Raw genomic sequence first — 25,711 nt, 5'->3', positions numbered from 1 at the left:
TCACAAAACCGAGTGAAGTGGGAGTAGTGCTTTAAAAATATATATGTTAGAAAGGGACTATGGAGAGATGAGGGGCACTGTTGGAGAGTGGGAGTGAGGGCATTTTTGGAAAAGGTCATGGGGGGACGCCAAAGAAAAGCTGTCACACTCGGCGCCACCAGCGCTAAAGCTGGCCCTGACTGGAGAAATATTGCTGATGGAGTTGGGGGGTGCAGCTCTAACCAGCACCAACTGCTGGTTCATGCTGCATCTATGAAGGAAGAAATGGCTATGATGGGATCCACAATCCATTTATTGCCAGCCATGAACCTTATACACTGATGCGTCTCCACGCCCTTGAAGATGTTGAAAAGGGTGTATTTTCATTTGGACTGGAGGCATCATTGTGGCTCTATGCTAACTTGAGTCTGTGAAGAAAGAAACACATTTTGTGTTTTCAAATGCTGAGGCAGCTCCTTGATGCCAGGAAGAAAAGGAACTCCTATCTGACGGAGCCAGACGGGCAATTAGACTAGTTTGGGTGCAATTTTTGAGGTCTGAAAGTTGGCTAAGGCTAGATCTGTTTTGTCTTCTGCAATTCGGCTGGAGAGTTTTCTCTTTGAAATTGTCCACCTCTCGCAGAAATATATATATCTAAAATGGAGAGAGCTATATTAGAGCTATAGAGGACTAAGGATAGAGGGTTTAATGTTAGTTTGGTATTGTCGACCTCCACCCTCTCACTTTTATCTAGAGTGATACTCTGGACAGTTCTGATAGCATTTTGCTTCACACCCAAAAACGTCACAAGCACATTAAAGGCAACAGAACACATAGATAGTGCTGTATATGCAAATTAGTCCCTGGTGCAGTTCAATGCAAGCACTCAAATGGAGAAGGAAGGATATAATCAAGCAATCAATAGCACATGATGAAAGATGAATGCTCCACTGGGCCAGCATTACAAGTCTGGCGAACTGACCGCCAGACTCAAGGAGCGGTCTCCCCACCAGACCCATTACAAGGTTTCCACCTGGCTGACCGGTGGAAACCAAGGTTTCTGCCGGTCAGCCCAGAGGAAACTGTGTGGCAGCACTGGTACCGCAGCACCATCGGAATGGTGCACATTCTGATGGTGCTGGGCAGGGGGGCATGGGAAGTGCAGGGGCCTCCCTGTGGCCTCCGGCAATGGCTTTTCACCACCCTTTCCAAGGTGGGGTCTCCACCATGGAAAGGCTGGCAGAAAGCTGAAGTGTAATCAGCCAGGCAGGGCTGAGTTCAGCACTGCCCTGGGTGAGTAGAACTCCGACCGCTGTCACCCTGTCGGGAACCATGTTCCTGGCAGGGATGGCGATCTTCTGGCAGGTCCGCCCGCCAGGGTTGTAATGTGGCGGTCGGACTGCCACAGTCGCTGCGGTCCAACCATCACAGCAAGGTTGGTGATCCCTCGACTGCCAGTCTCGTAATGAGGCCCAAAGTTTCACGTCAGTGGCTGATAGAGGCTTGGGGAAGAAAGCCAACGGTTGAAAGGGGTGGATCCTAAAACAACTCTATTGGGCAGATTAAAGAGCTCCTAGTGCCTCCTTGCGCGACATAAGTGTAATGTTGTTATGCTAATGTGGCATAACGAGACCAAAATTGCCATGCTGAATTTTGAAATTCACTTTGTAATCCTTTGCGCTACATTATTCATGCACAGGCATAATGAATGCAAAGGGGGAGTTCCCTCATTAGTGGGGCTGAGAAAATGGCGCAAAGAAGCCTAAGAGATTTAGTTGCGTCATTTTTTCAGGACTTTTAAAAGGAGGCACACTATTGTTTTCAGTGAGCCTCAATGGGCTTTGCAGGATTAGCGTCAACATTTTTTACACTAATCCTGCAAATTTCCGAACTGGTGTCAAAAATGTTGAGGCTAGTTCCCTAAGTACCACCATGGTGCGCCGTATCTGGCGTTAGAAGGTGCTAAGGGGTGCAAGAAAAGTGGCACTGCACTGGGTGCAGTGCCACTTTTCTTAAATCTGGACCTATGTATATTGTGAGCAATAGGGCAATTTAACAACGATGCTGTCAAAACCCAGACCTAGAAACAAATACAATTTATTGCATTGTCACATAGCCAACATATCGAAAAGAAATATGTAAACTTAGTTTGCAGTAATGAAAGATGTAGCCGTACAAGCATCTGTTGAATTCTGTATACAATTCTAGACAGAAAGTACAGCAATGTGTATTTTGTTTCGAGAAAGGTGATGCTCATTGTAAGGTATTAAATATATTGATGTGGTGTTTTGGTAAGCGTGGTTTGGGAGGGAACTAAAATGGTCCACCAGGACACAATACACTACCCCACAACAACAGAACACATGAAGAACAAATGGTTTGCCTGCCATGCACTGCAGCCAAGAAATATGCAAGCACGTTGGCAGGGCGCTCTGTTCTCCTCTGGCTATAATTAGAAAAAACGTATTCTGGAAAATAATAAATTGAAGGTCAAGCTATGGTAGATGATAGGGGGTGGAGTCACGACTGGTGGAGCTTGAAATGCAGAGTCAGGCGTTCAACTATTACATTAACTTAAAATCAAATCTGCTGCAAAGAAATCGAGAGTGACATATGTGACAGAAAATCTATTGTAGCTTACTTTATTGGTCACAAAGAGGCTGCATTTTAAATTATCCTGCAATGTTAAGACACCTGGTGCAGAAATTTTTGTATTCCGAGCAACTTTGATGAAATTATAAAAGTGGCAAGAGAACTCTAGTGATAGTGGTTAACACAGTTGTTGGAGAGTTCAGTGTTTTGTCCAGTCATAGTTTTGACTCATAAAATATCAAGGAGGGTTAATGTGCCTGTTGCAATGCACATAATATAACATTATGGGCCTGATTACGACCTTGGCGGACGGGATTAATCCGTCCCAAATGTGACAGATATCCCATCCGCCAAGTTCCAAGTTCCATAGGCTATAATAGGACTTGTAATACAGCGGGTGGGATCTCTTTCACATTTGGGGCATAGTAATCTCTTCCGCAAAGGTCATAATCAGGCCCTAAATAACACACAGATTTGTATTTTATGTTGATAGTTACGTGGGCTACTGCTTTTGACACTGAGGTCATTTTGTTGTTTCCAGTTTATAGGTTACATTCCTCCTAACAGCCAGTGATCTAAAGCCAATATGTAAGAGCTGCATGCAAACTGTTAAGTACTGGGATTAGATCTTTTTGTTTTCTTTCTCAATATGTTGTTTTCTAAGATTACAAAGAAGGGTTCCTTTGGAAAATAACAAAGCCTTCTTAGTACAGATAACCACAATCACTGATTTACGTTTTATATCCAAATTTTCGGCCTCATTACGAGGCTGGTGGTCTTCAGACCACCAGACTCGTGATTGCGGTCAGGACTGCCACTGCTGTGGCACTCCGACCGCCACATAAAGACAGACCATCAGGGTTCCGCCATAAAAAGGCTGGTGGAGAACAGGTGCAGGGGGCCACAGGGGGTACCCTGCACTTCCCATGCACTAGGCATGGGCAGTGCAGGGGTCCCACTCCCTAGCACCATCACAATGTTTACTGCCTGCCCTGCAGACCGTGAACATTGCGAGGGTGCTGGTACACCCTGCAAGCTACAGCATTACAGCTGGCTCGATTACGAGCCAGAGACAATGCTGTACCCTGTTTCCCGCTAGGCCGGTGGGTGGAAACCGAGGTTTCTGCCCGCCAACCTAGCCGAAAACTCCTAATAGGTCCAGCTGGGTGGTCACCAAGAAGCCGGCGGTCACCCTGCCGGTAGTTTGAGGGACGGGCTTTCCCTTCTGTCAAACTCATAATGATTCCCTCTGTTTTTCTCCCGATCTTTTACGCTTAACATATTATGGCTACAAGTGTGGATAATAGGTGATTCCTACACCTTACTGACCCTTTCATTCTGGTCTATTGTTTTAGGCCTGGCTGGTAGTAAAAATAAGAAAGTGGGTTGCTGCTCTGAACCAAACGTCGGCAATGTGTGGGCGCAGCTAAATTCAGTATATTTCCTTGTGGATTCGGCCCAAAAATAGCTTCCCGAACCAGGATAGGGCAGATTCCCTTTACGTTTCAGCACTGGTTCTCACCTCCTAGAAACCACAAATGTAACAGTTACATGAGAGGCAAACTCACACTCACTCTACTGACCACACATTTCCATAAATTTAAGTCAAATAGCGGTCTTGGATTCTTCGGGTCCTTTTAGAAAGTCATTCTCTGATGAATGAAAGCTCTGCACAGCCATGCTTATGGCAGATAACGTGCCATACAAATGTGAAATAGTAATAGCAATAACAGAAGTAGACAATAGAGCGAGTAGAGGTAAAAGGCCATACATCTGGAGGGAAAAGGAGAGTTTAAAAAGAAGCAGTATCATGGTATAGTGCTTTGTACTCTTGGATGTGGCCCTTCCGAAACCTCTCCTCAGCACCAACTGCCTCTCTAGAAACGGGTCCTGAATCAGTATGGAGGGCTTCTGCAGTGCTCTGGCAAATTCACTGCCAGCCACAAATACCAGTGTGAACAAATCTGAGGGTGGGATTGCAAGACAGCTGGTACAAGCTTCCTATCAATCTGGAATTCGACCAACTCACTCTATAGAGTCGGCCATTCGTTCAGTGGTGGATGACTTACAGGGGGCTGCAGACAAACGGTCTACACAGGTGCTGGTATTTCTTGATCTCTTGGCGACCTTTGACACAGTTGACCACGAGATCTTGGTGGACTGTTTCAGGGCTGCAGGCCTTTAAGGCACTGCTCAGGACTGGATTATTTCATTGCTGAAGGATCAGTCACAGTCAGTTAGGCTTTCCTCTTTCTGATCTCCTAAGGTTAAATTAACCTGCAAAGTACCTCAGGGATTTTCCTTATGCCCCTATCTTTTTAACTTATACATTCACTCTCTAGTGCACGTCCTGAATAAAATGCTAGTCAAAGTGTACAGTTATGCTGATGACATGCAATTGATTTTTTCCAATGAAAACTCATCGGAATCAAAGTCATCGTTTCAGGATAAACTTAAATTGAATTCCGATAAGACCGAAATTCTCATCATTGGAAAGCAAACCAACCTGTGGAATGCTGCCTTCTGGCCCTCTTCAATGGGCTCTCCCCCAGCCCAAGAAGTCAGTCAAAGGCCTTGGAGTTTTGATTGACTTGAAGCTGTGAATGAAACCCCAAGTAGGGGTCATAGTTTCAGCCTGCTTTTTCCAACTTCGTAAATTTAGAAAAAACAATAGACTTCTTTCATTCGAGCTCTCACACAGGTTATTATTGCATTGGTCATCTCCATACTTGACTATGAAAATTCCCTCTACTTGGGTCTCCCGAAGGGCCTAGTTGGCAGACTCCAATAAATACAGAATCAGGCTGCCAGGCTTCTGTACCAACAACCTCAGAAGTGTCACATCACTTCCCTGATGCGGGAACTGCATTGCTTACCAATTGAGCAACGCTCAATTTTCAAGGCCTGCTGTACTGTCTTTTAATCCTTACAGAGCTGCAACCTAGCCTTCATCTCAGCTTGCATTCATAAATATACACCTGGTAACAAGATCTGCCCATCTGAACCTTCTCTTTATTCCCCCCTTCCAAAGGAAGACACTTGTGGTCTCATAACTGCCAGGTTTGCGGATGGCGGTCGGATCGTCACCAATGAAACGGTCCGACCGTCATATTTTAACTGTGGCGGACTGACCGCGGTGGGACTGCCAGCACAACCAGGAGGAGATATCCTGCCAGTGTGGCAGTTGTGGCGGTCCTAATCCACCAGGGCAGCTCTGCAAGCGGGAACCTCCTAATGGGCCCGGTGGGGAGGTAGCCACTATGGAAGCAATCTCCCCGTCGGAAGTTCGGCAAATGGGCATAACCGTCTGCCAAACTCGTAATGAGGCTCCAGGTGGTTCCAGTTTTTCAACACTTGCTCCCCGTATCTGGAATACCCTTCATTCTGACATCAGGTTTGCTTCCTTCTATTCCAAATTTAGGAAACTCCTGAAGACTTGCCACTTTAGACTGGCTTACAATTAACTATCCAGATTGTATAATTGACATACTGTTTCTGTAGCTCCAGCGCTGTGAGACCTTTCGGTGGACATAACATAACATAATATAACATGGGCATTTAGTGTAGCAGAAGACTAGTGGGTTGGGTGAAGGCGTTCTTAATAGTGTTTGGATGAAATAGTGGTTTAAAAATACCGGGAGGCATAAACATTGGAAAATAAATAAAGAGATGCATAAATATTATTGTTTTAGTTAAGTAATATTGTCTTTAATAATACCAATGTTTTAATAGCATTTTCTATACTATAATGGTAAATAATTTCATTCTTTAATAATTTGAATGTGTTACTATTCATTATATAGAACTATTTCTTTCTTTAAAATATAGCTTGTAATTTTAAGTGATTTAGAATGTTTTATTTAATTTTATACATTGATTTATAGTGTCATAGCAAGTTGTTGGGTTTGGAAGGCGATAAGGTGGGTAGTTCATTTGACAGTTCTGAATCATTTAGTATATTTTATTTAATTGTTTAATTGATATTCATTATTAAATTATGTATTAGTGATTTATCTTCCTTAGCTTTTACTTGTGGACTGTTATGTTTGTAGATGTATAGGGTGGGAAGTAAATTGAGTAATCAACAATTAACAATTAATTATTGTTAATTAAATATGTAATTGATTTTAATTATGCAATTTATGGTATACCTACCAATTTTACTTATATTTTAGTTGTGGGCTGCTAGGTTTGTAGGGGTTTGGGATGGGAAGTTAAGTAATAAATAATTAGTAATTTAATAACAATTTGTAATTAATTATTTAATTGATTTTTAGGTATATAAATATGGAATACTGATTTATTATTTTAATATTTTAATTGCGGGATGCTGGGTTTGTAGGGGTATACTTTGGTAAGTTATTTAATGAATAATACATTTATATTTTATTATTATTTGTAAATTAATTAATTGAATTTTAAATATTTAAATTATGGTATATTCATTTATTTTAAGCATATGGTGGTTGTGGGCTGCTAGGTTTGGGCTCGGAAGTTAATTAAGTAATAATTAGCAATTCATTATTGTTAATTAATTATTTCATTAATTTTAAATATGTACATTATGGAATACCTATTTTGTAAGTTATATTGTAGGTGTCAACTGTTAGGTTTGTAGGGGTATTGAGTGGGAAGATAAATAATTGAATAACAATTTATTAATTGATAATTATTTTAATGCATAGCATTTAAATTAATTATAGTTTTTCTATTTCTTTATTACATATACATATTCATCATTATTTATGTTAATTCATAATTTGTATATTAAGAGTTTAATAATATTTTATACTAATGGTGTTACTTATACTGTATATGAAGTACTTTCCCTCGCCTTGTTTGGACTGCAGTAAGAATAATAAAATTATCCTCTTTGCAGTTTGACACTTTCCCTACTGTTGCACTGTTTGGCGTTGAAATCGTAAATTTCACTCCTTTGAAATCCAACACTTTCCTTGCTGTTTGTGCAGTTTAGAGTGGGTTTAGTCATGTTCACCCTTCCGAAATCCAATGCTTTCCCTACTGTTGCACAGACTGGAGTGGGAATAGTAAATTTTACCGCTCCAAAGTCCAACACTTTCCCTACTGTTGCATAAAGTAGAGTGGCAATAGCATATTTAATATTCTTAGACTACAATAGCTTTAATAATGTTGGCTAAATTGAGTTTATAGCATTAATTGTTTTATTTTTGTATATTTAACAATATTTGTTTATATTTTAGAAGTCATTTTAATGTTTACAGGTTTTTTTTGTAAATACGTTTTTGGGATTTTTTAAATTTTAATATTTTATTTATTGTGTACATGAATGAATATATATTTTATCTTATTAACGTTTTTATATTTTAAATGCTTTTATTGTGTATGTATGTTATATATATATAGATATGTAGGTATATGTATATATTGTATATATATATGTATATATATAAATACATATATATATACATATATATATATATATGTATATATATACACATATATACACAAAGTACTATAATTAAGACATGTTTATTTTAGATTATAGAACTACCACAGTTTGGGCAGGAAAAGGGATTTTTCTGCTAGAAAAACCCTCACCCACCAGGTTTACCCTTTGGTGGCATGCTTCATTATTGGGTTTCTTCCTGTTCCACTATGGAGCGGGGCATGCTACAACCTACGGGATACGTGGGAGCACTGATGTAATCTCGTCAATGTGAATTACAGGAGGAATATGAGTGGTGGGGTCTCGGGTGAGTAAAAAATTCAACATGGGACATTAGAGACTTCTCTAATTGTAACACTCAGTGAGCAGTATACATAATCACTTGTCCATGCAACCTACATTATGTGGCGATGACCACCCGCAAGGTTAAGACTCATATCTGCGAAAACTGTAGTTACCTAAGATGTGGACGGGCTACGACTAGAATGTCCACTCATTTCCAAGAGAAAGCACACACAGTGGAGGATAACCAGTGGGTTATCCTAGAACACCACAAAGAGATTAATTGTGAGTCTACACTGTTCGAAAAAGAACAACAATGGGTTTATAAATTATGTACACACCAATTTGGCCTTAATGAGAGCATACCTTGGAGCCAGCTGATGAAGTATTAACATCACGTTAATCACTAGTTGGATATACATCTCCTGTAATGAATGGTACACCTAGGCAGCGCAAAAGTTTCTAAGTCCATCTCATTCCTTTACGTTCCATAGTGTCACAAAAAGCAAACCCTCAATAATAAGTATTAGCCACTCACATATACATCACCATCACAGTAAGAAGGGAATGATTAACCCTTCGTTAAACACAAGAAAGAAACTCCCAAATAATTTTCAAAACAATATGGGGTTCCCCAGCTCTGCCTCTGTAAGTCCCTGAAGCCCCAATGACCTCTGTGCAGTTACAGGCACCCACAAGGGATACCTACTTTCAGGGTCCTCACGGACCCCGCTTCGTTCCACTGGAGGCCACCATCTTGGGGAAGTTAGCGGTCTAGTGCTTCACGCTTTAGTGTGCTGAGATGCAAGAGCTACAGCACATTTAAATTCAGCTCTCATGTGAACATTCAAGTTTCAGACCCCGGGGAGGTGAGCTTTAGGTACAGAGGGGGAGTGTCGCTTTGAGGAAGTAAGTGCCTTTTGAACATTGTTTACATTGCGTTACAGATACAGTAGGTTGAATTGATTCTAAAACATTGCCAAATATTTAGAGTGTGACAACAAGCACACACCCCTCCCGGAGGAGCTATGATATGAGAATCCAAATACTACCAAGTAGGCTACGCATGCACCACGTGTGTGCTGTTTGGTGGGTTTCACATGTTTACATGTTTACAAGTCTTAAATGTAGTATGTCTTGTACTGTTGATTGTGAGAGTACTTTAGTCTCTCAGTCCTTATATGCATGAGTGCGGTATCCCATGAGTGGGGTGCAGCTTTCAAATATACGGCACCACACCCACCAACAACATATATAGCCATCCATTACAAATGGGAGCTATGATAACTATGCCTCTCTTGTATTTTTACAGGTATCAATGATGGACATCATAAACGATAGGTATCATCTTATGATACCACATTAGTATGGTGCATTTGCACCATATCACAGAGCATGTATTATTTATGCTTTCATTAGAGGTAGTCAAACAAGGGAGTCCACCTTGGTCCTGAAGAGGAGCCTAGGGGTAAGTCTCTGAAACATGTAGACTAGGAAGTCAGGTACATTACCTCCCCCACTTCCGCAGCCCCTTTTTAATCATACCGCCTCCAAGAGATCGCCTAAATCATTGGAATTACTAGGAGACAGGTATTTTTAGCTTACACAAGACCCCACCACTCCTATCCCTCCTGGGATTCACATTGATGAGACTACATCAGTGCTCCCACGTATCCCGTATGTCGTAGCATGCCCGCTCCGTAGCGGAACGGGAAGAAACCCAATGATGAAGCATGCCATCAAGGGGTAACCCTGGTGGGTGAGGGTTTTTCTAAAAGGAAAATCCTTTTTCCTATCCATCCTGTGGTAGTTCTTTTAGCTGGGCCTCTTTTGTTATGTTATATAGGCTATAAGGAGGACAGGCCCAGGCCCACAACCTCCTTCTCCCTCTTTGTTTTTGTATATTTTAGATTATATTCATTTTAATACTATTTTACATTTATTGGTACAAACATATCTAAAATGTAAAAGATAATACCATTTCAAATAAATATTTTACATACCTAAATATATATATATATATATATATATATATATATATATATATATATATATACTCACATATGTGTGTTTATATAAGTATATATTTATATATATTATTAAATATCAGTGGATTATATTTAATTTATGTTAAATTAAAATTACATATTAAAATATTTAACATGTACTACTTTAAACTTTAGTTATATTAAAAAATTTACATTTTGTCTATTTAGGGAAAATATGAGTGTTGATATTTTTTTCTGATATTTTTGTACTTACTATTATAAGTATGGGATCATGATATTATGGTAAATGATATTTTTGACATGATATTTTGACAACAATATTTTCTGCCATCATATTGTGTCAGTGATCCTTCTTAACTCTACCTCCTCAATGTACTATAGTTAATTTCTGTGACATCTGGTGCACATGTTATTAGCAGATTGGTCCTTCACAGTTTGTGAATAATTTGGTCTCTCATTGGTGGGCTGCTGGCAGTGACATCCGTCTACAATGCCAGTGAATTATGCTCATGAGCTGTGGATCCTTGATTAGTTCCCCACAAATAACAAGGTAGGCTAATCATATGACTGGGTTCAGGGAGTTTTATGAGATTTCAGAAGTCATGCTTTTGCAAATTCTCTTCAGGAAATGACAGAATTGAATGAAAGCCTCTGTCATTTGTTGATGTTATCCTTTGTCTAACCGGTATGGCTGTTGATGGGGGTTCAACTCTGAAGGGGAAGCTTGATCATACGGAGCAGTGAACAGAATTGTTTTTATATGTAAGTACTATACTACTTAAATGCTATGCCTCATGTAGCTGCACAAAATAGCAAAATGATTTAAAATTCTCGGGCCACTGTCTAAGCCAGTGTTTTTTTCTAGGGGTCCGCAAAGCCTACTCGGGGATCTGTGACTGCTTAGAAAATTAATTAATATTAACTGATTAATAAAGTGCATATAAACAAGGAAAAATGTAACATTGAGAATTTTAAAACATCTGGTGGATGTAAAGGAATTTGAAATTGGAGGCTAAAATGTAGTTAGTATCCTCAGATGGATTTGTGGGAGTGACCTAGGGGCATTAAACAGAATATAGGGCATCATGTGTCAACGGATTTTAACCATTCTGTGTCTATGGGAAAAGTTTTAGTACATATGGGCCATAGTTGGAACGATGAGTGGTCTCAATTGAAATAAGCGCTCCAACATTTCCAATAATAATTATTTTTTTATATTTCTTTGTGGGTAAAGCAAATTATTTATTCATTTGTGTATTTGCTTGATAAATGCTTACTTCTGTATTTTTTGTGTATTGGTTTGCGGTTCAAATGATTGCAAATGACTATGCCAGGGTACCCAGCGTCCAGTAATGACTCAGTGTGTGTCCCATTTACTAATAATGATGCAGTGGAGGTCCTTGGGTTCCAGTAATGATTAAGTGGGAATTCAGAGAAGTCAAAAGTTTAAGAACCATTGAAGTAAGCTATGAGTTAAACCTTCATGACTTGTTTTCTTTTCCTCTCATTGCAGGAAACCTGGAGGGATTCTTCTCCATGGATCCACTCACTGGGACTATCACCCTCTCCAAAACACTGGAGGAACTGAGGCAGGAACGGTTCGTACTCACCGTCCAGGCGGCAGACCAAGGAGTCCCCCAGCTCCGGGACACCAGCACAGTCCACATCCACATCAAGGCTTCTGACAACACCCCCCCAAAATTTTCATCTGCTGAATACTTTCAGGAGCTCAAGGAAAACACTGCAGCTGGTACACCAGTTATGTTGGTCTCTGCGATCAGTTTGTCAGCCGTCAGCTATGAAATAAGAGCTGGGAACAAAGACAATGCCTTTTCTATAAATTCCTATTCAGGCCTCATTTCTACACAGAAGAACTTGGATTTTGAGAAGATCTCCTCTTATCAGCTGAAAATACGTGGCACCAACATGGCAGGTGGCCTGGCAGATGTGGTTGTCCTACTGCACCTCCTTGATGAGAATGACAATGCCCCGATCTTCTTGCACTCTTCCTATGTTGGCTGGATTAGTGAGACTGCTCGAGTTAACAACATTGTTATGGATGAAACCAACAAACCTCTGGTCATACAAGCCACAGATGCTGATAGAGGTTCCAATGCATTGCTTGTATATAAAATTGTGGAGCCAGCAGTAAGGAAATATTTCAAAGTAGATCCCAGTATAGGAACTCTCATAGTTGCCTCCAAACTTGACTATGAAGAGACCCCCATCATCCACTTCCATGTACAAGTTCACGATAGTGGAACACCAATGCTGTCTGCATCTAGACCTGCAAAAATCACCATTCATCTCACTGATGTCAATGATTCCCCACCTGTTTTTCTACAAGATAATTATGAGGTCACCATCTGGCTGCCACCGTTCCAGGGTATGGAGATTTTGACAGTGCAGGCAACAGATGCAGATTCAGAGGTGACTTACAGTATTTTGGATGGCAACCTGAATACTGCCTTCTTCATCCATCCACTAACTGGTCTCATATCTGTCATCAATTCTACAACACTAGAACGCTATCATGAGCTCACAGTCCGGGCTTCTGATGGATTGTTTAAAAGTACCAGCTCAGTAAGAATACATTTTTCAGAAGCACATGAAACAGACTTAAAATTTGATCATGAAGTATACACAGCAGAATTAATGGAGAATTCTTTGACTGTTAAGACTCTGTTGGTTCTTGGGGTTTCTGGTAGTCGACTGAATGAGCCTCTTTTCTTCTCTCTCCTGAATGGTAAAGATCATTTCCAAATTGTACAGTCTTCAGGGTTGATTCGGACAAAAGGTGTGCCTTTTGACAGGGAAGAGCATGGCAGCTATGATGTTACTGTTGAGGTGAAGGATAACAGAAACCCTCTGAGGTTTGCTTGGGGCCATGTCAAGATCTACATTAAGGATGTCAATGACAATGTTCCAGAATTTGTGAATCTGCCATATCAAATATCAGTGCAAGAGGACATTGAACAAGGAGATATTATTTTGCAGGTCTCAGCCACTGACAAAGACTTTGGAGACAATGGAGCAATAACCTACTCCTTTGCAGAGGATTATATATACTTCTGGATTGATCCTAATCTAGGAGACATATCTATCAAGAAACCCTTAGATTACCTATCACTGAATAAATATATCCTGAATGTTATTGCTAAAGATAGAGGAACACCTCCACTGCAGAAAGAAGAACAGGTGTTAATCATTGTGAGGAATAAATCCAGTCCAATATTTCAGAATCTTTATTACATGGTTAAAGTGCCTGAAAATATTATCACTAATACGCCTATTCTTCACATACAGGCCCGTAGCCCAGAAGGATTGCGCTTGATCTACAACCTTGTGAGCAAAGATGCACTGAAACTGTTCAACATAGATTTCAAGACAGGTGTTCTGAGCGTTATTGGTCATTTGGACTATGAGAACAAGACAAAGCATGTGTTAACTTTGAGGGCCACAGACACTGCAACTGGATCCTTCTCCGAAGCTACAGTTGAAGTTCAAGTGGAGGACACTAATGATAATCCACCTCTGTTCTCTCAAATGGTTTACAATGCGATTATCTCTGAAAACTTACCTGCTCATACTCCTGTTATTTCTGTTAAATCTTCAGATGCAGATTCAGGGAAAAACAAAGTGATTTCTTATCAAATCTTACCAAATGGCTTGGACGACTCTATGAAGTTCTTCCATATTGATCCAGTCACTGGAGAAATATCAACAACTCAGGAACTGGATTATGAAACACATCAGCAGTTTCATATCAGGGTTCAAGCTAGAGATCATGGAATGAGGGCTCTGAGTGGTGAGGCCCTAGTGACTATCAAGGTGTCCGATGTCAACGACAACCCCCCTGAGTTCAGGCAGCCCCAGTACGAAGCCAGCGTGAATGAGCTAGCTACATGTGGCCACACCATCATTAAGGTTCAGGCTCTTGATCCTGACAGTGCAGAACTTACCAAGCTGGAATATCTCATCTTGTCCGGCAATGACCACAGGCATTTTGCAATCAATACTACATCTGGTATTATCTCCATTGCCAACGTATGTAAGAAAAATATAGACAATTTTTACAGCCTCCGAATTTCTGCCTCAGACGGAGTACATAGAACAGTAGTGCCTGTCTATATAAATACCACCACTGCCAATAAGTACAGCCCAGCTTTCTTACAGAGCATATTTGAAGTGGAACTCATGGAAAATGCAGAAGTGGGAACAACTGTGATAGACCTTCTGGCAGTGGATCCAGATGACGGTCCTTATGGCTCTATTAATTACACCATCATCAACAGGTTGGCATATGACAAATTCTCTATTGACCAGACAGGACGCATTGCCACCCTGCAAAACCTGGACAGAGAAAACCCAACAGAGAAGGTCATTGACATTAAAGTCATGGCTAGAGATGGCGGTGGCAAGGTGGCTTTCTGCACAGTCAAAATAATCCTTACAGATGTGAATGATAATCCACCACAGTTTAAGGCACCCGGGTACACATTATCAATTCAGTCTAATGTCAGCATGGGATCCTCTGTCATTCAAGTTATAGCTTATGATTCTGATGAAGGCCTGAATGCTGATATTAACTACTCTATTGATATAGTTGAAGAGATCACAGAAGAGCTGATTGAGATCCACCCCTCCACTGGGATGATTACAACCAAAGAAAGTCTTGTTGGTCTGGAAAACAAAGTCTTTCATTTTAAGGTCAAAGCCCAAGATGGAGCTTCTCCCCACTGGCACTCGTCAATTCCTGTGCATCTACAAGTGGTGCCCAAAGATGTGTCCTTGCCGAGATTTTCAGAACCTCTATACACTTTTGCCGCATCTGAGGACCTCCCTGCTGGAACTGAATTAGGATTGGTGAAAGCATTAGCAGTTGAACCTATCATCTATAGCCTGGTCAAAGGAACGACTACTGACAGCAACAAAGATGGAGTCTTCACTCTTGACCAGCAAACAGGGTCCATAAGGGTTGCCAAGACCATAGATCATGAGACAACCAAGTGGTATCAAATTGATGTTATGGCTCAATGCTCACATCTTGAGACTGATCTGATTGCACTGGCTTCTGTGAGTATTCAGGTGAAGGATGTCAATGACAACCATCCTATATTTGAAGCCAACCCATATAAGGCTTTTCTCATGGAAAACATGCCAGCAGGAACCACTGTTATCCAGGTTACTGCCAATGATCAAGACATTGGGAGCAATGGAGAAGTGACCTACAGCTTAACTCAAGACTCTGATGATGTGCAAGGGATTTTCACCATTGATGGAGAGACTGGATGGATCACAACACTGAGAGAGCTCGATTGTGAGACCCAGAGAATGCACAGCTTCCATGTGGTGGCAACTGACCATGGTCGAAAAGTGCAGTTGTCTTCACAGACAGTTGTGGAGGTGACAGTTACGGATGACAATGATAACCCTCCTCAGTTCACCTTGGAAACATACAGGGGGTCAGTGACTGAAAATGGCAAGCCTGGTGAATTCATTGCAGGTCTAAAAACCACTGATGCTGACATCTCAGAGCACAATCGACATATAACCTGTTACATTATAGGTGAGCTATTCTGAACTAGTATTATAAGGCAAATATGCAATTTCGTATCTTGAGGTACCAAGACTAAAATCAGAGAAAGAGATTAAACATTAGTCTAGTTGAAATGTGTGATTAGATTTGGACCAACTTCATTGCTTCCATTTGTTAAACCTAAAGCATAAAACATGGTGTTTAGAGATCTGTTATGCTTGTAGTTAGCATGTATCAAATGTCATTGAATGGGGAATTAGAGCCCTTGAAAGATTATTTTCAAAGTCCTCTAGGGCTGTAGAGGAAGTTGTCTATGTAGAAATGTCCACTAGTCCGACCACCTCTTGTAATGTTACGTATCCTACCACTGCCTTCCCAAATGAGACAGATTCTGTGTTTTTAATGACTTTGAATACTGGTCCCCCTAGAGACACCTCTTCTAATTCGGTATCAGTATTTGGTTGGAAATCCAAATTGTGTTTTGCTAATGTGTCACCGAATTACAAATTGGGTTTCATCCATAATATAAAACCTTTTTGTGGTCTACAAATCTGGTCATTTGTGAATGCAAAAAGACTTCATAAATCTGACCCATAGTTCCCATTTAGACGTGGGTCACCAAAAACATTTAAAAAATACGCATGCAATCAAAATTATATCTTGCCTAGAATTATTAAAAAACGCCCTCCCCGCAAATAACAAACACATTCTCTTTAGTTCGGATCTTATTGTTTTAATGAATTGTGGTTTGTTCTTTTATTTAAAAAAACATGCAAACTATCCAGTCTTACTTTCTGCCAAATAGAAATAAAACCGATCCAACATTAACATGTTAAGAGGCAGTGCTTGTTTGTCTCGCTTTGGTTCAAATGGACAGTTATTTGAGTAACACAGTGTACCGCAGGAGCTCTGTTCACCATGTGAATGCTGCAAAGGAAAGTAAGCTGAAAGTACTGGATTTCTGACTAAAGAACAGACGTTTTTGTTCTTATTTGTTCGTAGTTTGCAGTCGTATCTACAAATGCAAAATGTGACAAATACATTAATTTGAAATACTTTTGTCAAAAATGCCATCATATACTTTAAAGTGGCTATTTTTCATCACTGAAAATTGTTCCAACTCTGTAAGTGGAGGTTTGTATGCAAGGAACGGGTATTTTATAGACTGAAAGAAGTCATGACAATCTGCCTTACTGTGAATTGAATAGGTCATTTGCTAACTTAGGTTGTCTTACCTTCAGAGGGGGATCCACTGGGGCAGTTCGGCATTGACCTGGTAGGAGGTGAGTGGAAGATCTCCTCCAAGGCTCCGCTGGACAGAGAAGCAGTGGAGAAATACCTCCTGAAGGTGACAGCCTCGGACGGCAAGTTCCAAGTGACAACCGACGTCGAGATCTCCGTTCTCGACATCAATGATAATGGCCCTGAATGCCAGGAGGTGAGTGTAATGTCTCGCATGGTTCGCCAGCCGGCTGGGATGAATACATTCCCCCTGTTTAAGCAGCGTTGAATAGTTGAGTCCCGTGGTGCTGGCTTGATAGTAAAAGGGTTGGCCTGGGAGCCCGGAAGTTGTCTTTTGTGTTTGACAGTAAACCAGATATTGTGTGAGTGTGGTCTGTTGAGCTAATCCTGGCTTTTGCCTAACGAGATAACTCTTCTGGTGAGCACAGGGATTTTGCTGTTGGCTTTGGCGAGCATGCCATTTAGGGAGCACAGGTTGTTTGTGAGTGGTGGCGCCATATCAGCAGCTATCAATACTCCATCTGGCTGAATATGAATCCACTAAAATTACTCCGTATGGAGAAGGTGATTCAGTCATGGCGAAACAGAGGCTCAATGAAAAGTGTGCCGGAAGAGGTTGACGTTTACGTTTGTATCTGTGCCCCACAGAGGAGGCATGCTGTGAGGACGAGGACCATGCCCAGTGGGGGTCATGAAAGTCAGGCTTGAGGGAAGACTTTGGACAGGCATTTGGGCTGACAATTGGGCCCATGCAAACAAGGAAAAGAAGTAAGCAAAGTAGGTGCACAGGCGGAAGAGAATTTTGCACAGGCGAGGAGGTTGTTAACTTACTGTTCCATGTGAGTATTAATGACTTGTTTGGGGGAAGTACCCAAAGTAGATGCTACAAAGTAGGAAATAGGTTCAGGAGCATAGGTGGAGTACAAAATGGGGGGCTGTGGGACGTGTACGGTAAAAGTTGAAGAAGCTGGTCTGCAGTAGACTGGAGTAGAAATTAATACAGCACCAGGAAGCTAGGCCAGAGGTAAGTGACTGAGGTATAAATTGGTCCAGTGGTAGCAGAGAAATAAGAAAGTCGGCATGTTTGCAGAAAGAGTGAAGGACGAAACGGGACAGGCACCGGGCTGGATGAAAGCTGCAGAAATTAGATAGGGTCTAGAAGTAAGGGGAAGTTAAACACGTAACTAATTGTGGTTGCAGGATAACATGATGCTTCTCTTCGTTCACAGATGTTCAATAAAGTGAGGGTTCTCGAAGACACCCCACCTGCACGATCTCTCCTTTATATATCTGCCAATGACCCTGATGTAGGCAGCAATGCTCAGATTATGTACACCCTCCATGGTGTTGGGGCTGAGAAGTTTCGGCTGGACCCTCATTCAGGTGAGAATTCTAACGTGCTGCTAAGTTGGCACATCTTTCAGTGATGAACAATCCAAATGTAGGATTTTTTTCTAAGATATTATGGTGAAAAGGGGTTAGTATTAAATGTACATAATTTATTAATCTCCGAATGACATTTTCAATAATTTTTACTTATTAATCCTCGGGCTACACAGAGTTACTCATTGCAGCAAGATTAAGGGGCTCATTATGAACATGGCGGGAATGGTGGTCTAAACATAGACCGCCAGCCCCTTTGAGACCCTGCCGGCCCTATAATCAACATACCACTGGGCCGGCGGGTGGAAACAGTGTTTCTGCCAGCCGGCCCAGTGGAATGCTGGGCCTGGACATTGCCGTCTACTCCACATGGAGCCGTCGTCAATGCCGCATTGCGGCGGGTGCAGCAGCACCCGTCGCGCAAATCACTGCCCGTAAATCGGGCAGTGACCTGCGCGACGGGGCTGTGCACAGGGGTCCCGGAGCACCTCTTCTGCCAGCCTTTTCCTGGTGGGTGAAACCGCCAGGGAATGGCTGGCGGAACACAGGTTCTTTATCCGGAGGGCAGAGCTGCCCTGTCGGATGAAGAATTCCACCATCGTCAGGCTGCCTGGCAGCAGTAGCCTGGCGGTGGTGGAGGGCCGCCTGTGGTGGTTCTCCCTGTGTTCATTATGTGGCGGTCGTGACCGCCATGCCGGTGGTGGTAATTTAAATCTCAGGTAGATTTCGTACATTATTTCATACAATGAATTTCATATTCGGACAGACTCTGTACATTTCAGGATTTCTTTGCATGATGGGAAATTGATTTTAATCTCCTTCTGTAGTGGTATGGCTGTTACGTTGCTAGGCCCATTGAGAACATTATATCTTAGAAATATATTCCTTTGCCGTTTCAAGAATCACATGTACACCTGGGACACTACTACACAAAAATGTCTTCTGTTGGTCAGCTATGGCTAAAAGGCCTTCATGACTATCTTCTGCCCAATAGCTGTTGGATTCTTTCTATTCTCTTCCTCTAGGAAAGTTGACCACTCTCTTACCACTGGACCGGGAGTCAAATGATGAATACCATTTGTTGGCCAAAGCAACAGATGGAGGTGGTCGGTCCTGTCACACCAATGTAACTGTGACCGTGGAAGATGTGAATGATAACGCACCTGTGTTTCTCACCAGTCACTACACTGTGGCTGTCTTTGATAACACCACTCTCGGAACACCCATTGCTGTGGTCTTTGCCAAGGATCCAGATGAAGGCAAGTGTGTGTTTGGGGAGAGAGATGACTATTTAATCTTTATAAGTGTGGATGTGGTGAAAATATGACCTAGCATGTCAAATGTTCATGTCACAAGAACAATAATAGCATTAATAACTTGCTATTTGTACAGTGCTGAAAACGACTCATACGTTCTAAGCACTGTAGATAAAAAAACATGACTTTTTCCAATTTATTGTACTCTATTTACCGACCTTGGAAGGATGGATGTCTTTGTCTACAAATTCAATTTCATGGCATTTTTCAGCATACTTCCCTCCCAATGGAGGTCGTGTTCGTATATGAAGGCACAGTAATTGTCATGTCCTTGTTCAATGTCACATGAAGGCAGATCATTGTTTAGGCTGGTGTGGTAGACTGGTAGCTCTTCTTGCAGCAGGTTACGATGGGCTTGGGACAGGTTAGGTTGGTCTGTGGTAGCTGTATTTGTCTTGGAGCATGCTGGTCTAGTCTTGTGTGTTGATGTGCTGGTTGTGTAGAGATTAAGCTGGGAAGTCAGAGTTTCAAGCTGTTCTTGATGATAGACCAAGGTAGTGTTGTGGTAATTAAAGTGAAACTGGTGGAGGTTGAGCTTATCTTGCAGGTTGCTGAATTGGTTTGGTGTAGTTCGAGCTACTACCAGAAGATATTTATCTGGTCTTGGGGTACATCAGGCTGAGCTGGCCTCTGGAAGGTGAAATTGGTCTTGAATGAGGTCAAGCTGGCCTTGTGAGGGGTTGAGCCAGTTGTGTGGGAGGTTGATCTGCCCATGGGAGAGGTTAAACAGCTCTGGATTGAGGGTGATTTGGTACTGGGGAATGTTAATCCAGTTTTAGGGAAGATTAAGTTGAATACAAGTTCATCTAGCTTTGGAACACATTGAGCTGATCTCGGAGAGGTGTAGCTAATATTGACAAGAGTAAGATGTTTTCTAGGTGACGTTCTTCTTCTCCCGGGGCAAGGGTGTGAAATTCATTTGCGGGTGGTACTGTGGACCATGGGAGGATTGGCTTTATTTAACTGAAATTTCCCTTGTCTTTGAAGTCTTTACACTGTTCTGTGGATGTCATAAACCTTATTTGGGAGGACAGTACTGGGCTTTTCAGATGTTGTATTTTGTTGACTTTGGTAGAGGTCGCACTTGACCAAGGGACATTAGTTCTGTAGTGTGGTAGAAATGCTGTTATTTGAGGAGGTACCTGTAGTCTTGAAGGAGGTCGGTCCAGTGTTGTGGGAAGAGTTCTCCGATTGGTAGTGGTTTTAGTTATTTACAGCAGTCATGCTGACTTTTGCCTGAGTAGAAATCATCCTTGAAGAGATTGCACTGGTTACGATGGAAATAATGCTTCTCTATGGAAAGGCGATGGTAATCTTGGTGGGGGTTGGGCTCATTTTGGAGATGGTGCACCAAATGTGGTGAAAGTGTCAGTGATCTTCCAGGCGCCTGCACACATCCTAAGAATAATGTGTTGGTGTTTGGAGAATTTGTGGTGGTCTTAAATGAACGTGGGCTTATCTTCTGTAAACTCTCATTTCTCTTCGGGTTAGTATGGCTGGCCCTGTGACAGGTTGAGGAGGTCTAGGAGGGGGCTGTGCTGGACTTATGGGAGTTTTTGGTGCTCATGAGGCTGTATATGTTGGTCTTGAATGAGCATGTTTTGGTATTGAGCAAAAATTGCAGCAGGAGAATTGGTGCAGATTGTACTGGTGCCAGGTACTGGTATGATTGTGATCCTTTTTCCAAAAGTTGTGATGGTCTTCAGAGAGAGTGTCCCAGTATGGGGGAGGGTCTGATAATGTGTGGGGAGGCCGCGCCGTTCTTGGTTGAGGATAAAGGGATCTTAGAAGAGTCTGTGCTGTGCTTATACAAGGTTTCACTTGTGTTTGAGAAGATTTTCCTTGCCTTTTATGGAACATTTACTGTGTTTTTTAGGTGATTTTGAGGGAGGCTACATCTATAGAGGAAGAGATTGCACTGTAATTTGGGAGGCTGTGCTAGAAGGTTATCTAGCCTTGTAGAACAATGCATTAGCATTGTGGAGTTTGTGCAGTCTTGGAAGAAGATGCACTTTTACATTTTTGGGAAGAGTATTTTTAACTTCGGAGATGGTGTCTATAGTGGAAGTTATTCTGACTAGTGTGGAGAGGGAGATATTACACTGATTGTGGAAGATGTTCTGCTGATCTTGAGGAGATTGTTCTAATCATGATAGAGATTCTGCTGGTCTTGATAAAAATGCTGCTGGTCTTGTTGGGTGATGGCATGCCAATTTTGAGGGCCAGTGATCTTGGAGACTGTTGTTCTGGTTTTGATAAGGCTGTGCTGGCCCTAAAGGGGTCTATGTTAGTGTCTGTGGCTATTTAGCTGAGTTTGTGGGGGTGTCATGTTGGTTGTAGAAAAAATTGCAATTTTTTTGAGGGAGGTTGTGGTAGTCCAGAAGAAGATTGTTTTGAGCTTGTCTGAAATCGTGGTTCTCTCACAGCCACTTAAAATAAACCTGTTCAGGGTTGTATTGGTCTACTAAAAGACTATACTCCTATACACAAAAGTTTCACTACACTTGGAGGAGATATGCTGGTCTTTGGATGGTGGGGTTAGCCTTAACACTGGTTGCATTGGTGTTGATTGAAGGTTGTGATTATGTTGGGGAATACAATGTGGAGATTACATGTTTTTAATTATGCTGTTCTTTGGGGGGTAGAACTGGTTTTAACATAAATTAGGTTAATCCAGGGAATGATTGTGCTGCTTTTGTGTGATATTTTTTTTTCTTCAGTGAGTTGTGTTCTTAGCAAAATAATGTGCTATTCCTGTGAAAAGCTATGCTGCTTTTGTGCAAATCTGTGCCGCTTCTGGAGAGGATGAATTGCTCTTGGGCAAGTTCATGCTAGTTTTAAGGAATGGCAGTCTGAAAGGGGTCTTTGTTTGAATGCGGATGAGTGGATTTTGGGGTAGGTTAAGCCACTCCTAACATTTAGAAAGGATTATTTCATGATAATAATGATATTATTATTATTATTATTATTATTATTATTAACACCAATGATGATGATGATGATGATGATGATGATAATAATAATAATAATAATAAAAATAATAATAAAAACAATAACAACGATAATAATAACAACATTATTATTATAATTTTTGTTATTACTTGTTTTAGGAGGCTTTTACTAATGCTGTTTTTGTAAAATTTAGAATATGCAATGTAGATGACCAATATTACTAATACACAATCATGGATCATATCCTAAATATTCAACTTGTCTTAGATAATAGTATAGGTAATTAGTTATACCTATTGGTACATGGAACGTTGTGCTGGTCTTGAAAGCCTCATGACAAATCATTGCAAGTAGTTTTGCTCTCTGGAATGCTGCACATGATTTTTGGTTGTGTATCCGATTGTTCTAGCATTGGCCAGGAAGCATAGTTCCTATTAGCTGGCATATCGATATTTTGGTAGTTCCACTGTAGGCTTCGTGAAGCTTCATATGTCTTTTAATGGAAAATGAAGCAATGTACTTCAGGCTCTTGACTTTTGAATTATTTCACACAAAGGTATACTGATCATTTTGATATGATGCCTGATTTTATATGATTTGAGGTAGTAACAGTGCAGGTTCTGCCAAGTAGTCACCCTAGCTCGTCAGATGGGAGTGGACAGCCTTTATGTAATGGGAGTGGACAGCCTTTATATAACCTTTTTTGTTTTCTGAGAAGTTAATATTGTCTTGCATATTAACATTCCTTTTGGAATCATAGTGGTTGTTAGACCTGTCTGCTCTTGTCATGGATTTCCCTATCTTTTTAGCTTCTGAGCTCCTGCTTTTTGATCCTGTGCTGAGTTTCGTTTTTGCTGGCTTTAGGACTCTGGGCACTTTACCCCTGCTGATTAGTACTAAAGTGCAAGTGTTGTCTGTCTAAATGGCATTGGTGATTGGTTTATCCATGATTGGCATATTTGATTTACTAGTAAGTCCCTAGTACAGTGCACAATGTGTTCCTAGGACCTGTAAATTAAATGCTACTCCTAGGTCTGCAACATTGATTGTGCCACTCACATGAGTAGCCCTGTAAACGTGTCTCAGACCTGCCACTGTGGGCAGTTTCAACTGCCTTATAGACCTGGAAAGTGCACCCAATTGCCAGGCCCAAATCTTCCCTTCTACTACATGTAAGTCACCCCCCAGGTTGGCCCAAGGCAGCCCCATGGGCAGGGTGCAGTGTATTTAAAAGGTAGCAAATGTACTAGTGTGTTTTACATGTCCTGATAGTGAAATACTGCTAAATTAGTTTTTCACTATTGTAAGAACTATCACTCCCATAGGTTCACATGGGGGTTGTTTTGAAATATCTTTACAGTGTCATTTCCCATTGAGAGCAGATAGAGATGTGGAGTTTGGGGTCTCTGGACTCACATTTAAAAAAACATCTTTTGGTGAAAGTGGATTTTAAATAGTAAGTTTGAAAATGCCACTTTTAGAGAGTGGGCATTTTCTTGCTTAACCATTCTTTGCCTCTGTCTGTGGAATACATGTCTGGGTCAAGGTAACAGTTGGGCTGTTTGTGAATTCACTCTAAATAGTCACACAAAGGGAGCTGAGGTGTGCCTCACATATCCTGATGGGTCTTTCTGGGCTAGAGTGAAGGGAGGAACTGACAGTTGCACCTGAATAGGGCTGTGCCTGTCCTTACACAAAGCAGTCTCCAACCCCCTGGAGTGTGTCTGGGGCCAGGGCAGGGAAAGGCAGGTTCTTGTGAGCTACAAAGGCTTTCCTTTAAATTTTGCCTACTTTAAAGGTAGAAGTGAGTATAAGTACTGGGTCTCTGAGACTACAACTTCAGAACACTTCTGGACTGAGGAAATTCTGCCCGGAGACAAGGTAGATGCCATAGGAGGGAGTTCCCCTCTGCCTGTTGCTTTGCTGTGCTGCCTGCTGTTTGCTGCTTCTGTCCTAGGAGTGAAAGGACTGGACTTTGCTTTCTACATCCTGCTTTCCAAGGTTCTCCAAGGACTTGAAGTGAGCTTGCCTCCTGTTAGAAATCTGAGGGACATCAAAGACTTTATCTGCCAGCACCTGTGCTCTCTCTTGCTGAGAGACCTGACTTGCCACCAAATGGTACCAAATCCAGTTTCTGGGCCCTTGGGAGTGAGTTCTGGTGCAACAAAGAAGAAACCAAGTGCATCTACTACAGAGCAACTTTAGAACCAGCACCACTGTATGACTCCACACTTTTGCCTGCACCAGGAGACGTGGTTCTCATTAAGTGCAATGACCAAGACCAACACCACGGAAGTCCTGCCTCAGCGTAAGTGCTGTGTCTCCGACTTCTGGGATACCAGCTCTTCTGCAGCATCTGTGGCCCCATGGTGTGAACGTGACACCACAAAGTTGACGACGGGCGCCTTGACCTGCTGAACTCATTAACCTTGCCAGAAGGAACCTCCACCTCACCACAGATGCCACATCACCTCATTGCAACCATAAGGAACCAACATCTCACCTCCCCTACCTCACAGTAAGGAACCAACGCCTCATCTCCCCCATAACAGTAAGGAATTGACGCTGCATCGGTTGCAGTGATGCCTCACCTCCCAGACTCCATGCAACGTCTTTGCTTCATCATCATTTTTAAAGGTACTGTGCCTGGGGTCAGTGCAACTTCATGATCGGCTGCACTCCCTTGCGAGTTGCGTTGGACTGTTGGGAATGACTCCATCAACGACATCATAATAGCTCCAGTTGGGGCTATTGTGTTTCTAAGTGCTTCATTGAGATTTAGGGGCTGATTATGAGTTTGGCAGATGGAAACATCCATCTGCCAAACTCCCGACGGGGAGGTTGTTGCGTGCTGGTGACTTCCCCGCCAGCCCCATTAAGACTTTCCCACTGGGCTGACTGGTAGAAACCAAGGTTTCTGCCACTCAGCCCATTGGGAAAGGTGCAAAAGCATTGTTGTCGGCCCATAATAGAGCCGGTGGCAATGCTG

General features: G+C 41.8%; 1 protein-coding gene across 2 annotated transcripts in view; it reads left to right on the top strand.

The window, feature by feature from the left end:
- FAT2 (FAT atypical cadherin 2) overlaps positions 1-25,711 on the top strand; it is a 234,157-nt gene that overhangs the window by 124,974 nt on the left and 83,472 nt on the right. For both annotated transcript variants that reach the window (XM_069199589.1, XM_069199588.1), the window contains exons 10-13: positions 11,804-15,859; positions 17,071-17,267; positions 18,301-18,454; positions 19,480-19,713. In XM_069199589.1, coding sequence (XP_069055690.1) covers positions 11,804-15,859; positions 17,071-17,267; positions 18,301-18,454; positions 19,480-19,713 — 4,641 coding nt within the window. The remainder of the gene's footprint in view (positions 1-11,803; positions 15,860-17,070; positions 17,268-18,300; positions 18,455-19,479; positions 19,714-25,711) is intronic.

The sequence above is a fragment of the Pleurodeles waltl genome, chromosome 7 (assembly GCF_031143425.1).
Source record: "Pleurodeles waltl isolate 20211129_DDA chromosome 7, aPleWal1.hap1.20221129, whole genome shotgun sequence".
NCBI lineage: Eukaryota > Metazoa > Chordata > Amphibia > Caudata > Salamandridae > Pleurodeles > Pleurodeles waltl.
This window is presented reverse-complemented; position numbering and strand designations above follow the sequence as displayed.